Below are 12058 nucleotides of genomic sequence, written 5' to 3'. Positions count from 1 at the left end.
CGTAATCTTTGTACTTGGAAGCTGAAATGCCTCTTTCCACCATTGAAGTAAATAACATGTGGTACATAAGAAGAAGAAGAAGAAGAAGAAGAAGAAGAAATATTCTCTACTAATATTGCCTTTAGGCCTTGACTATTGCGAGAGCTGCTTATATGATCCTATTAATCCCAGGTGTTTGGAAGCTAGAAGAAGTAAAAGAAGTTTAATGGCCAAGGCGACAAGATCCTCTATCCAATGTTGTCGTATCGTCCTAATAATGATATGGGTTCTACTGGGCCAATATCAAATCCCCATTTCCTCCATATCTGTGGAGCCCAAAGGAGGAGAAAGGAGTTGCATCGAGAGAGAGAGGGATGCACTTCTTTCCTTCAAAGCAAGCATTGAAGATCCCAGTAATGTCCTATCTTCTTGGCAGATTGGCCAAGACTGCTGTAGATGGTGGGGCGTCGTGTGCAGCAACAGAACAGGCCATGTTGTGAAGCTCGACCTCCATAACAACTTCACCTACATGAACTATGACTACGTAGCTGACGAGATGAATTATAAGTTTCGGACGTTGGGCGGTGAGATCAGTCCTTCTCTGCTGGCTATAGAGCATCTCAACTATCTCAACCTAAGCTACAACGACTTCGGACAAAAGCGGATACCAGAATTCATTGGCTCCTTCAAGAACTTGAAGTATCTCGACCTCTCTGAAGCAGGATTCGGTGGGAGCATACCTCCTCAGCTCGGTAATCTCACTAAGCTGCTCTATCTCGATCTTTCTTACAACTCCTTGGAGTCGGTTGATTATGTAGCTTGGTTACCGCGTCTCTCTTCTTTGAAGTACCTCGGCATGAGCGAGGTAAACCTCAGTGCTGCTGTGGATGGGGTGCAGGCCATGAGCATGCTTCCAGGTTCTCTAAGAGATTTGTATCTATTTGATTGCAATCTCAACGCGATGTTTTCTTCTCTGCCTCTTCACTCTTCTAATCTCACATCACTTGTGAGCCTTGATCTTGGGTACAACTACTTTCACAGTCCTATTCCTGATGGCTTGCTAGGAAATATGACCTCTCTCAAAGAACTTTTGCTTGAGAGAAGTCATCTCATTGGAGACATAGTAGAATTGATGAAAAGTTTGCCGCCCAAGATAGAGGAGTTGGATTTGTTTGGAAATAACTTGACCGGAAGTCTGCCAAGTTGGCTTGAGCATATGACTAGCCTAAGGTCTCTTGATCTTAGTAACAATAGCCTCAGCGGTCACATACCTTCCGGGATAGGAAAGCTCACTAATTTGAGCAGTTTGGATTTGAGTTCCAATCACTTGGTTGGCATTATATCAGGAGATCATTTTGCAAGTCTGACAAGATTAGAATATTTATACTTGTCCGACAACAGCAACCTGACAATGGTAGTAGACCCAAATTGGATCCCTCCATTCAAATTGAAATATGTAGACTTGAGCTCCTGCAATCTGGGACCCCATTTTCCTACGTGGATCCGATCACAGACTTACATTATTTATTTAACAATGTCCAATTCGGGAATAGCCGATAGGTTGCCTGATTGGTTTTGGAATGTCATTTCTTCAGTCAAATATCTTGATCTCTCCCTAAACCATATCAGCGGAGTATTACCATCGACTCTGGAGTTCTTATCAGCACTACTTGAAATAAATCTGAATTCAAATCAATTCCAAGGTGGGGTCCCACAATTACCGACCAGTCTTCAAGTGCTGGATCTTTCAAACAACAGTATTACTGGTACCATCCCATTATCTATGTGCAACCAGGTGCAGTCCTTAAGAATTTTGGATCTATCACACAACCATCTATCAGGACAACTTCCTCAATGTTTGACAAGCAGGAAATCTTTTAGAGCTGATCCTGGCGACTTGACACCGATAGGTTCCGAACTCTCAATAGTAAGCTTCCGCAACAACAGCCTCTTTGGTGAATTCCCTTTGTTCTTTCGAGATTGTCAGTATCTTAATTTTCTTGATCTTTCTTATAATAAGTTCTATGGAAGCTTGCCGATATGGATAGGTAAAAGATTGCCGCAATTAGCCTTTCTCTTATTAAGGTCTAACATGTTTTCTGGCTATATACCTATTCAGCTTGCAAAATTAGATTATCTCCATGTTTTGGACCTCGCTCACAACAATCTATCAGGAACCATAGCTCCATCTTTTGTGAACTTCACAGCAATGACTACACTCTCGCGGTATGAAAGAAATTATCTCCTTGATTTCGTTATTCTTTTAGTGGTCACAAAAGGACAAGCTCTGGAATACTATACCGACACGATGATATCACTCATGTCGAGCCTCGACTTATCAAGCAACTGTCTAAGTAGAACGATCCCTCAAGAGATAGGAGGCCTTGCTACATTGAAAAATTTGAATTTGTCAGGGAATCGATTGACTGGAGATATTCCAGAGACAATCGGTGGTCTTCAATCATTGGAATCTCTTGACCTATCAAACAATGAGCTTTATGGTGAAATTCCTCCAACTCTATCAGTTTTAACTTTTTTGAGCTACTTGAACTTGTCCTATAATAACCTCTCAGGAAGAATACCTTCTGGGCAGCAACTACAAACACTTGACGATCCGTCAATCTACAAAGGCAACAACAATCTTTGTGGGCCTCCTATTTCCAAGAATTGTTCAGGAGGAGATGGAACGACTCTAGATGATCCTCTAGAACTTGAAGATGGAAACGAGATGTCATCTTTTTATCTCAGTATGGGTCTAGGATTTGCAGTGGGGCTTTGGGTGGTCATTGGTCCATTACTGTTCAAGAGGACATGGTGCGCAACTTATTTCCTCTTCATTGACAACATCTGTGATAAGATTTATGTGTTTATGGTTCTTAATTGGGCTAGGCTCATTGCCAACATCAAGAAGAAATAAAGCAGAGGCGTGGTTATGCAAACGGAGGAGTTTCCATGGTTCAGATGATGGAGATTAGTCACTGTTTATTGCTAAATCGTGTGATTATGCTATCAACATCCAAATATTGATCACATCTTATAATAGATAAAAGAAGTAGATATGTATCAAATATGTTGCTCATCTATCTCTTCCATGTATCTATATATCAGACTTGTAATTGTCTTTCACATCTTCAACATGCTGCTTTTCTACTAAGGTTGTGTTGTTGAAAAGTAGTTAAAATTCCAATCTATCAGATGCAGTAACTTTTGTTACCTTACAAATTATCACAACTTTACTAATTTACATAGCTTTGGTAATTAACAGAACTTTTTCCTATCTTACTTTTAATATTTTACTAAGTCTACATTCTTATTCGTTTTCCTCCTTCAAAATTCTATAAACAAATCCCTAAATATAACAATGTTTTTTCTTTCTTCCTTCCTTCCTTCTATGGCTTGATGGAGGAGAAATTTTAGTTGCCAATAATTCCATCCGTGTAGGACCAATGCTCAGGAATACAGTTCAGTTGAACACATAACAATGGGAGATATCCTAATTTGATGTTGGCATTTAATTGTATCTTAGTGATCGTATTGTTAAAGAGGTTTATGTTATATGAGTGTAATTAGTTCAAATTTCAGTGGCACTTATTTAATTTAGAAAATAGTAAGTTCCCACTTCTCAAGGATTAAAAAAAAAGAATTATTCACCAAATATATCCTACATTTCTACTAATTTTTATTAATGTCACATCTTTAAGGATTTTATAACTAAACCCTTTATTTTTCCTTATGGCATTTTGGGTTAAATAAATTCAATCATTTTCAAATGAATCTGGGTAAGTTCTGTAGTTGTTCAGTAGCAAGAGGGTGTTATATAAAAATTATAGAGAAAATAAAAATAAAAAGTCCAGTTATTAGAAAAAATAGTGAAAATATAAGGTATGATTTAAGAATATTTCATTCTGGACTTTAAAAACATTTTATTATGGAATAGATAATATTTTGTAAACTTTAGAATTAAAACCATTAATTTAACTTTAAAATATAATTTCATTTAATTTTACTTTAATATAAAAGTTTACTTATATTAAGCATTCATTCTACGTCTATAGTTACTTTAGTTCATTTATATGATAACTAATTGCTAAGAAAACTAATGGGCTGAATAGTTGTGAGACATTTTAAGCAAAGCACAATGGTTGAATAAGAAATGTTCATATGATAAAGCGTTAATAATAATAAAAGCAAAATATATGGTAATTTTTATAAATTTGCTGAAAAATCTAGTCAAGATTAGATTTCCAATAATCCCTGCAAGGATAACCATTTTCGTCTTCCTAGTGTTAGAATTCCATAACTATTAATATAATTTTCTAAGTCCTGCATCTCAGTCTTTTCCGTTTCTTGTCCGGAATTCCACAAATAAGTATAACTTTGAGTGTCTCATTGTAGACTTTGTTTCTTTGGACTTATTGTAGACTAGAGTTCCATGCAACTGATGCTTTGGACGTATTCAATGGATACTTCAATACATTTATTGCTCGATTGAAATAAAAAGGAGACCTAATAATGCACTACCACATTTATAATTGATTTATCCCTAAATATAACTATATTTTTGTTTCCACAAATTAAAAGTCACTTAGCTATATATCATCCATTAATTGTTGGAAGATAATAAGCTGATTTTAGAAGCATAAGTTGATAGGCTGGATGAGGTGTAAGTTGATTACTTAGTAAAACTGATTTTGTTATCATGTTTGATAACTAATTCATAGAAAAACTTGAGCCATATAAAAAATAGAGAAAGCACTGGTGTATAGAGTGTAGACAATACGAAACACAAAAAAGGAGTGTAGAAGATTAAAAAATCAGTGCCAATGGGATAGTGATCAGATTGTTCAAATGACTTATACAGGAATAGCTGATAGGTTGCCAGGTTGGGTTTGGAATATAATTTCTTTGGTCGAATATCTTGATCTCTCCCTAAACCAAATTAGTGGAGAATTACCATCGACTATGGAGTTCTTGTCAGCAGCATCTGAAATAAATTTGAATTCAAATCGATTCCAAGGTGGGGTCCCACAATTACCGATGGGTCTTTGGTTGTTGGATCTTTCAAACAACAGTATTGCCGGTACCATCCCATTATCTATGTGCAACCAGGTGCAGTCCTTAGGAATTTTGGATCTATCACACGACCGCCTATCAGGACAATTTCCTCAATGTTTGACGAGCAAGAAATCTTTTAGAGCTGATCCTGGCGACTTGACACCGATAAGTTCCGAACTTTCAATAGTAAACTTCCGCAACAACAGCCTCTCTGGTGAATTCCCTTTGTTCTTCCGAGGTTGTCAATATCTTAATTTTCTTGATCTTTCTTATAATAACTTCTATGGAAGCTTGCCGAAAAGGATAGGTAAAAGATTACCACAACTAGCTTTTCTCTTATTAAGGTCTAACATGTTTTCTGGCTATATATCTATTCAGCTTGCAAAATTAAATTATCTCCATGTTTTGGATCTTGCTCACAACAATCCATCAGGAACCATAGCTCTATCTCTCGTGAAGTTCACAGCAATGACTACAGTCTCCTCGTACGGAAGTTATTATGTCCCTTATTTCATTAGCCTTTTAGTGGTCACAAAAGGACAAGCTCTAGAATACTATACCAATACAATAATGTCTCTCATGTCGAGCCTCGACTTATCAAGCAACTGTCTAACCGGAAAGATCCCTGAAGAGATAGGAGGCCTTGCTACATTGAAAAATTTGAATTTGTCAGGGAATCGATTGATTGGGTATATTCCAGAGACGATGGGTGGTCTACAGTCATTGGAGTCTCTTGACCTATCAACCAATGAGCTTTATGGTGAAATTCCTCTAATTCTATCGGTTTAACTTTTTTGAGCTACTTGAGCTTGTCCTCAAACAATGAGCTTTATGGCTGGCTTTTAACTCTAGTTTAGCAACAAATCTTTTGTTTTTACTAGGTTATTGTAAACCAATTTTTACTTATACAAACAGAGAGCCTCATCTGCTTCGTTGTACCTCTAAACAAACAAGTCATACGGTTTTCTTAATTATACTTGCATTATTTTAGGGAGTTTGGTTTTATTTCATGTTCCTCTGTATTTTGCTGCAGATTGTTCCGCAAGTATGTACTTGGAGGAGCAGATGAAATAGAGTTAAAGTTTGTAAATAGGTAATTTGTCTGATTCGTGTACCTCTTTTGACTTATATAAGGTGCTCTAGGAGCAATATCATGTAAGGATATTGTTTCCACTTTCCAGGAGAAATCATGAAGACTTGAATCTACTCTGTATAATCTTTAACCAAGAAATTAGGAGACTGGCCACTCAGGTTAGCAATTGTCAGAAATATGTCCTTTAAGTTTGGACATCTGATATTGAACTTTGTCTTATTAATACTGTAAAAGAGTTAATGCAGTTCTTCTCTTTGATAGGTTATTAGAGTTAAATGGTCACTTCATGCAAGAGAGGAGATCATCTTTGAGCTCCTCCAGCATTTGAGAGGCAATGCCACCAAAGCTCTGCTTGAAGGAATCAATAAAAGCACAAGGGAAATGCTCGAGGAGCAGGAAGCTGTTCGTGGACGCTTGTTTACAATTCAGGATGTTATGCAGAGTACAGTTAGTGCATGGTTGCAGGTTGTATCTTACAAACAAGCAAATGCCTTTATTTGCAATTTCATTTGTAATATGTTTTGACGCATTGGTTATGTAAAACCTTCTTCTTTAAAGAAGATATAACATATTAATCTTGTTCATGTGTTTCAGGATAGAAGTCTCTGCGTGACGCATAATTTGACCATTTTCGGTGGTTGCCGCTTGGTTCTGTCCCTAATCACAGGGCTCTTCGGCATAAACGTCGATGGAATACCGGGGGCTGAGCGTTCTCCGTATGCATTTTATTTGTTTTCCGGTCTTGTTTTTCATAGGAATTGCCTTGATCGCCCTTGGAATTATATACTTCGGATTGGAAGATCCTATCACTAAAGAGCAAGTTCTTTGAGCATGGATTGGAAGCTAGGTCCGCCGAGAGAGCCGAAATCGAGAGATTTTGCCATTGAGGGGATTCGAATAGCACGGAATCCATTATGATTTCTGGGAAGATCAATCGATGGTCAAGCGCGAAGAGAAGATGAAGCGGAGGAACCCTAGAATTCTCGACCGTAGGGATTTCGATTCGAAGGGTTTTGGAGGGAAAGGATTAGGGTTAGGGTTTTTTTTTTCTTTGCAACGTCTCGACTCTCGAGATCGTGGGGTTTATGACTGGGAAACTCGGGAACGTGGCCGGTGAACTGCGTGCATAGTTATTCGTTTGAATATATAGTGCTTTCCCACGGGGTGAGAAGGCATCTACGTCGACATAGATGAATTCGGCAACGAATATCTTTTGCTTCCGTAAAGTCGGCGAATCCGGACGGTCGGCAGCGACTTTTCCAATCGGTAATTGAGAGGAAGCTAGAACGACAAGTTTATATTGATTTGTCTTACAAAATATTGGCTATGAAGGCTTGGTGATATATTTCGCTAGTTTAGAGGTTATATGTTCCTATTTTTGATTCTTGAAGGTTTGAAAGTGATACTGAGTAATGTGAATAATAATAAAAGTGAAACATAAAATAATTTTAATAAATTTTGTAAATATCTAACAAGGTTAGGCTCAAATAACGCAAGATGAAATTATCATTTTTCTTTAAATTTAACTAGAGAATACTGAAATTTCAGCACCATTAATAGATTTTCTAAGTCTACCTTATTATTTATTTTCTTTTGGAATTTCACAAATAAATATAATTTCTACCGTCTTACAACTGGCAACATTATTTTCAAACATCGTAACATTCTAGGCGTTAAAAATATTTTATTAATTTGACTTTACAATATAATTTTATTTAATTTTACTTTAATCTAAAAATACTTATTTATTAAGTTTATTTTACATCTATAATTACTTTAATTTATCTATATAATAACTAATTGTTAAGAAAATTAACCGCCGATCACTTTCGAGATATTTTAAGCAAAACACAATGATCAAATAAAAAATATTCATATGATAGAGTATCAGTGATAATAAAAACAAAATATATGATAATTTTTATAAATTTGCTGAAAAATCTAATCAAGCTTAGGTTTTAATAATCCAAAAGGAGATTGCCATTAATATAATCAAGCTTAGGTTGGAATTAAACAACATTAATATAATTTTCTAAGTCCACTGTCTTAGTCTTTTCCCTTTCTTTCTCTGGAATTCCACAAATGAGTACAATATTGAGCGTATCATATCGGGCAACGTTATTTTTAAATGCTATCTCATTCAGGACTTTGTTTCTTGGACTCGCTGTAGAATAAACTACCATGGACCCTAATGCTTTGGACGTATTTTTAAAACATTTATTATTCGGTTGAAATAAAATGGACATCTAATGTTTTTGTTTCCACAAATCAAAGGTCGCTTAGCTATCATCCATTGTTGTAAGATAGATAATCAATTGATTTAGAAGCTTAAGTTGTTAGGCTGGACGAGGTTTAAATTGATGACCTAATCAAATTGATTTTGTTATCACGTTAGATAACTAACTCATAGAAAAATTTGAGTCGTATTAAAAATAGAGAAAAGAAGAATGTATAGACAAAAGTGAAGATGATATGTCATGCCAATGGGATAGTGATCAGATTGTTAAAATGGGATTATGCTATTTAAGTGTTCCTAGAGTTCAAATCTCAGCGACACTAATTTAATTAGAACATTATTAAATTTTCATTTATTTGACAAAAAGAAAATAAAAGAAATATATACCATTATTATTTGAGAGTAAGTGACAATCTAGACTCTGGAATTCCCCAACCATTACAATTTCCATACTCTTCTTGTTTCCTTCCGTGGAATTCCACAGCCATCGTAATCTTCGTACTTGGAAGCTCAACTGTCTCTTTCCACCATTGAAGTAAATAACATGTGGTACATAGAAGAAGAAGAAGAAGAAATGTTCTCTACTAATATTGCCTTTAGGCCTTGACTATTGCGAGAGCTGCTTATATGATCCTATTAATCCCAGGTGTTTGGAAGCTAGAAGAAGTAAAAGAAGTTTAATGGCCAAGGCGACAAGATCCTCTATCCAATGTTGTCGTATCGTCCTAATAATGATATGGGTTCTACTGGCCCAATATCAAATCCCCATTTCCTCCATATCTGTGGAGCCCAAAGGAGGAGGAAGGGGTTGCATCGAGAGAGAGAGGGACGCACTTCTTTCCTTCAAAGCAAGCATTGAAGATCCCAGTGATGTCCTATCTTCTTGGCAGATTGGCCAAGACTGCTGCCGGTGGAGGGGCGTCGTGTGCAGCAACAGGACAGGTCATGTTGTGAAGCTCGACCTCCGTAACAACTTCACCGTCTTCAACTATGACTACAACACTGACGTGATCAATTATAAGTTTCGAACGTTGGGCGGTGAGATCAATCCTTCTCTGCTGGCTATAGTGCATCTCAACTACCTCAATCTAAGCTACAACGACTTCGGACATAAGCGGATACCAGAATTCATTGGCTCATTCAAGAACTTGAAGTATCTCGACCTCACTTGGGCAGGCTTCGGTGGGAGCATACCTCCTCAGCTCGGTAATCTCACTAAGCTGCTCCATCTCGATCTTTCTTATAACTCCTTGGAGTCAGTTGATTATGTAGTTTGGTTACCGCGTCTCTCTTCCTTGAAGTACCTCGGCATGAACGAGGTAAACCTCAGTGCTGCTGTGGATGGGGTGCGAGCCATGAGCATGCTTCCAACTTCTCTAAGAGATCTTTATCTATTTGATTGCAATCTCAACGCGTTGTTCTCTTCTCTACCTCTTTACTCTTCTAATCTCACATCACTTGTGAGCCTTGGTCTTGGGTACAACTACTTTCACGGTTCCATTCCTGATGGCCTGCTAGGAAATATGACCTCCCTCGAACAACTTTGGCTCAAAGGCAATGATCTCATTGGCATGATACCGAGGACTTTGAATAATCTACGCAATTTGAAAGTGCTCTACCTATCGGATAATCAGATCAGCGGGGACATAGCAGAATTGATGAAAAGGTTGCCGCCCAAGATAGAGCGATTGGGTTTGTTTAATAATAACTTGACCGGAAGTCTGCCAAGTTGGCTCGAGCGCATGACCAGCCTAAGGTATCTTGGTCTCGGTTACAACAGCCTCAGCGGTCACATACCTTCTGGGATAGGAAAGCTCACTAATTTGAGCTATTTGGATTTGAGTTCCAATCGCTTTGTTGGCATTATGTCAGAAGATCATTTTGCAAGTCTGACAAAATTAGAATATTTATATTTGCTCGACAACAACAACCTGACCATGGTAGTAGGCCCAAATTGGCTCCCTCCATTCAAATTGAAATATGTAGACCTGAGCTCCTGCAAGTTGGGACCTCATTTTCCTACGTGGATTCGATCGCAGACTGACATGATCGATTTAGCAATGGCCAATTCGGGAATAGCCGATAGGTTGCCTGATTGGTTCTGGAATGTAATTTCTTCAGTCAAATATCTTGATCTCTCCCTAAACCAGATCAGCGGAGTGTTACCATCGACTCTGGAGTTCCTGTCAGCAGCAAATGAAATAAATCTGAATTCAAATCAGTTCCATGGTGGGGTCCCACAATTACCGATGAGTCTTCAAGTGCTAGATCTTTCAAACAACAGTTTTACTGGTACCATCCCATTCTATATGTGCAACCAGGTGCAGTCCATAGGAATCTTGGATTTATCACACAACCGCCTATCAGGACAACTTCCTCAATGTTTGACAAGCAGGAAATCTTTTAGAGCTGATCCTGGCGACTTGACATCGATAGGTTCTGAACTTTCAATAGTAAGCTTCAGCAACAATAGCCTCTATGGTGAATTTCCTTTGTTCTTCCGAGGTTGTCAGTATCTTAATTTTCTTGATCTTTCTTATAATAAATTCTATGGAAGCTTGCCGATATGGATAGGTAAAAGATTACCACAATTAGCCTTTCTCTTATTAAGGTCTAACATGTTTTCAGGTTATATACCTATTCAGCTTGCAAAATTAGACTATCTCCATGTTTTGGATCTTGCTCACAACAATCTATCAGGAACCATAGCTCCATCTCTCGTGAACTTCACAGCAATGACTATAGTCTCCTCATACGGAAGTTATTATGTCCCTGATTTCATTAGCATGTTAGTGGTCACAAAAGGGCAAGCTCTAGAATACTATACCAATACAATAATATCACTCATGTCAAGCCTCGACTTATCAAGCAACTATCTAAGTGGAACGATCCCTCAAGAGATAGGAGGCCTTGCTACATTGAAAAATTTGAACTTGTCTGGGAATCGATTGATTGGGTATATTCCAGAGACGATGGGTGGTCTACGGTCATTGGAGTCTCTTGACCTATCAAACAATGAGCTTTATGGTGAAATTCCTCCAACTCTATCAGCTTTAACTTTTTTGAGCTACTTGAACTTGTCTTATAATAACCTCTCAGGAAGAATACCTTCTGGGCAGCAACTACAAACATTTGATGATCCATCAGTCTATGAAGGCAACAATGATCTTTGTGGGCCTCCTATTTCCAAGAATTGTTCAGGAGATGGGACGACTCTAAATGATCCTCTAGAACAGGAAGATGGAAACGAGATGTCATCTTTTTATCTCTGCATGGGTCTAGGATTTGCAGTGGGGCTTTGGGTGGTCATTGGTCCATTACTGTTCAAGAGGACATGGAGTGCAACTTATTTTCTCTTCATTGACAACATCTGTGATAAGATGTATGTGTTTATGGTTCTTAATTGGGCTAGGCTCATTGCCAACATCAAGAAGAAATAAAGCAGAGGCGTGGTTATGCAAACAGAGGAGTTTCCATGGTTCAGATCATGGAGATTAGTCACTGTTTATTGCTAAATTGTGTGATTATGCTATCAACATCTAAATGTTGATCACATCTTATAATAGATAAAAGAAGTAGATATGTATCAAATATGTTGGTCTCTGATCTCTTCCATGTAATCTATATATCAGACTTGTAAGTGTCTTTCACATCTTCAACATGCTGCTTTTCTACTAAGGTTGTGTTGTTGAAAA

General features: G+C 37.6%; 1 protein-coding gene across 5 annotated transcripts; it reads left to right on the top strand.

The window, feature by feature from the left end:
• The first annotated feature begins 87 nt into the window (after window positions 1-87).
• Window positions 88-11959, top strand: LOC140761462 (receptor-like protein EIX2). Of its 5 annotated transcripts, XM_073098831.1 has the most exons (3): window positions 88-1906; window positions 11009-11390; window positions 11463-11959. In XM_073098831.1, the coding sequence occupies exons 1-3, from the start codon at window positions 206-208 to the stop codon at window positions 11801-11803; spliced, it is 2424 nt and encodes an 807-aa protein (XP_072954932.1). In that variant the 5' UTR covers window positions 88-205; the 3' UTR covers window positions 11804-11959. The 5 variants fall into 5 exon arrangements, with proteins under 5 accessions (XP_072954932.1, XP_072954923.1, XP_072954914.1 ...); XM_073098822.1 differs by having other exon boundaries at window positions 11009-11959; XM_073098813.1 differs by lacking the exons at window positions 11009-11390; window positions 11463-11959 and adding an exon at window positions 2099-3114.
• The last annotated feature ends 99 nt before the right edge of the window (window positions 11960-12058 follow it).

The sequence above is a fragment of the Typha angustifolia genome, chromosome 1, assembly GCF_048772165.1.
Source record: "Typha angustifolia cultivar Huaian chromosome 1, ASM4877216v1, whole genome shotgun sequence".
NCBI classification, from domain to species: Eukaryota; Viridiplantae; Streptophyta; class Magnoliopsida; order Poales; family Typhaceae; genus Typha; species Typha angustifolia.
This window is presented reverse-complemented; position numbering and strand designations above follow the sequence as displayed.

Excerpts from the sequence above, each read along its gene's own strand:
- LOC140761462 (XM_073098796.1), top strand. The coding sequence starts at position 206 with ATGGCCAAGGCGACAAGATCCTCTATCCAATGTTGTCGTATCGTCCTA. Across the intron at positions 2,481-2,552 it reads ATCAAACAATGAGCTTTATG|GAAGAATACCTTCTGGGCAG; the intron begins GTGAAATTCCTC and ends ATAACCTCTCAG.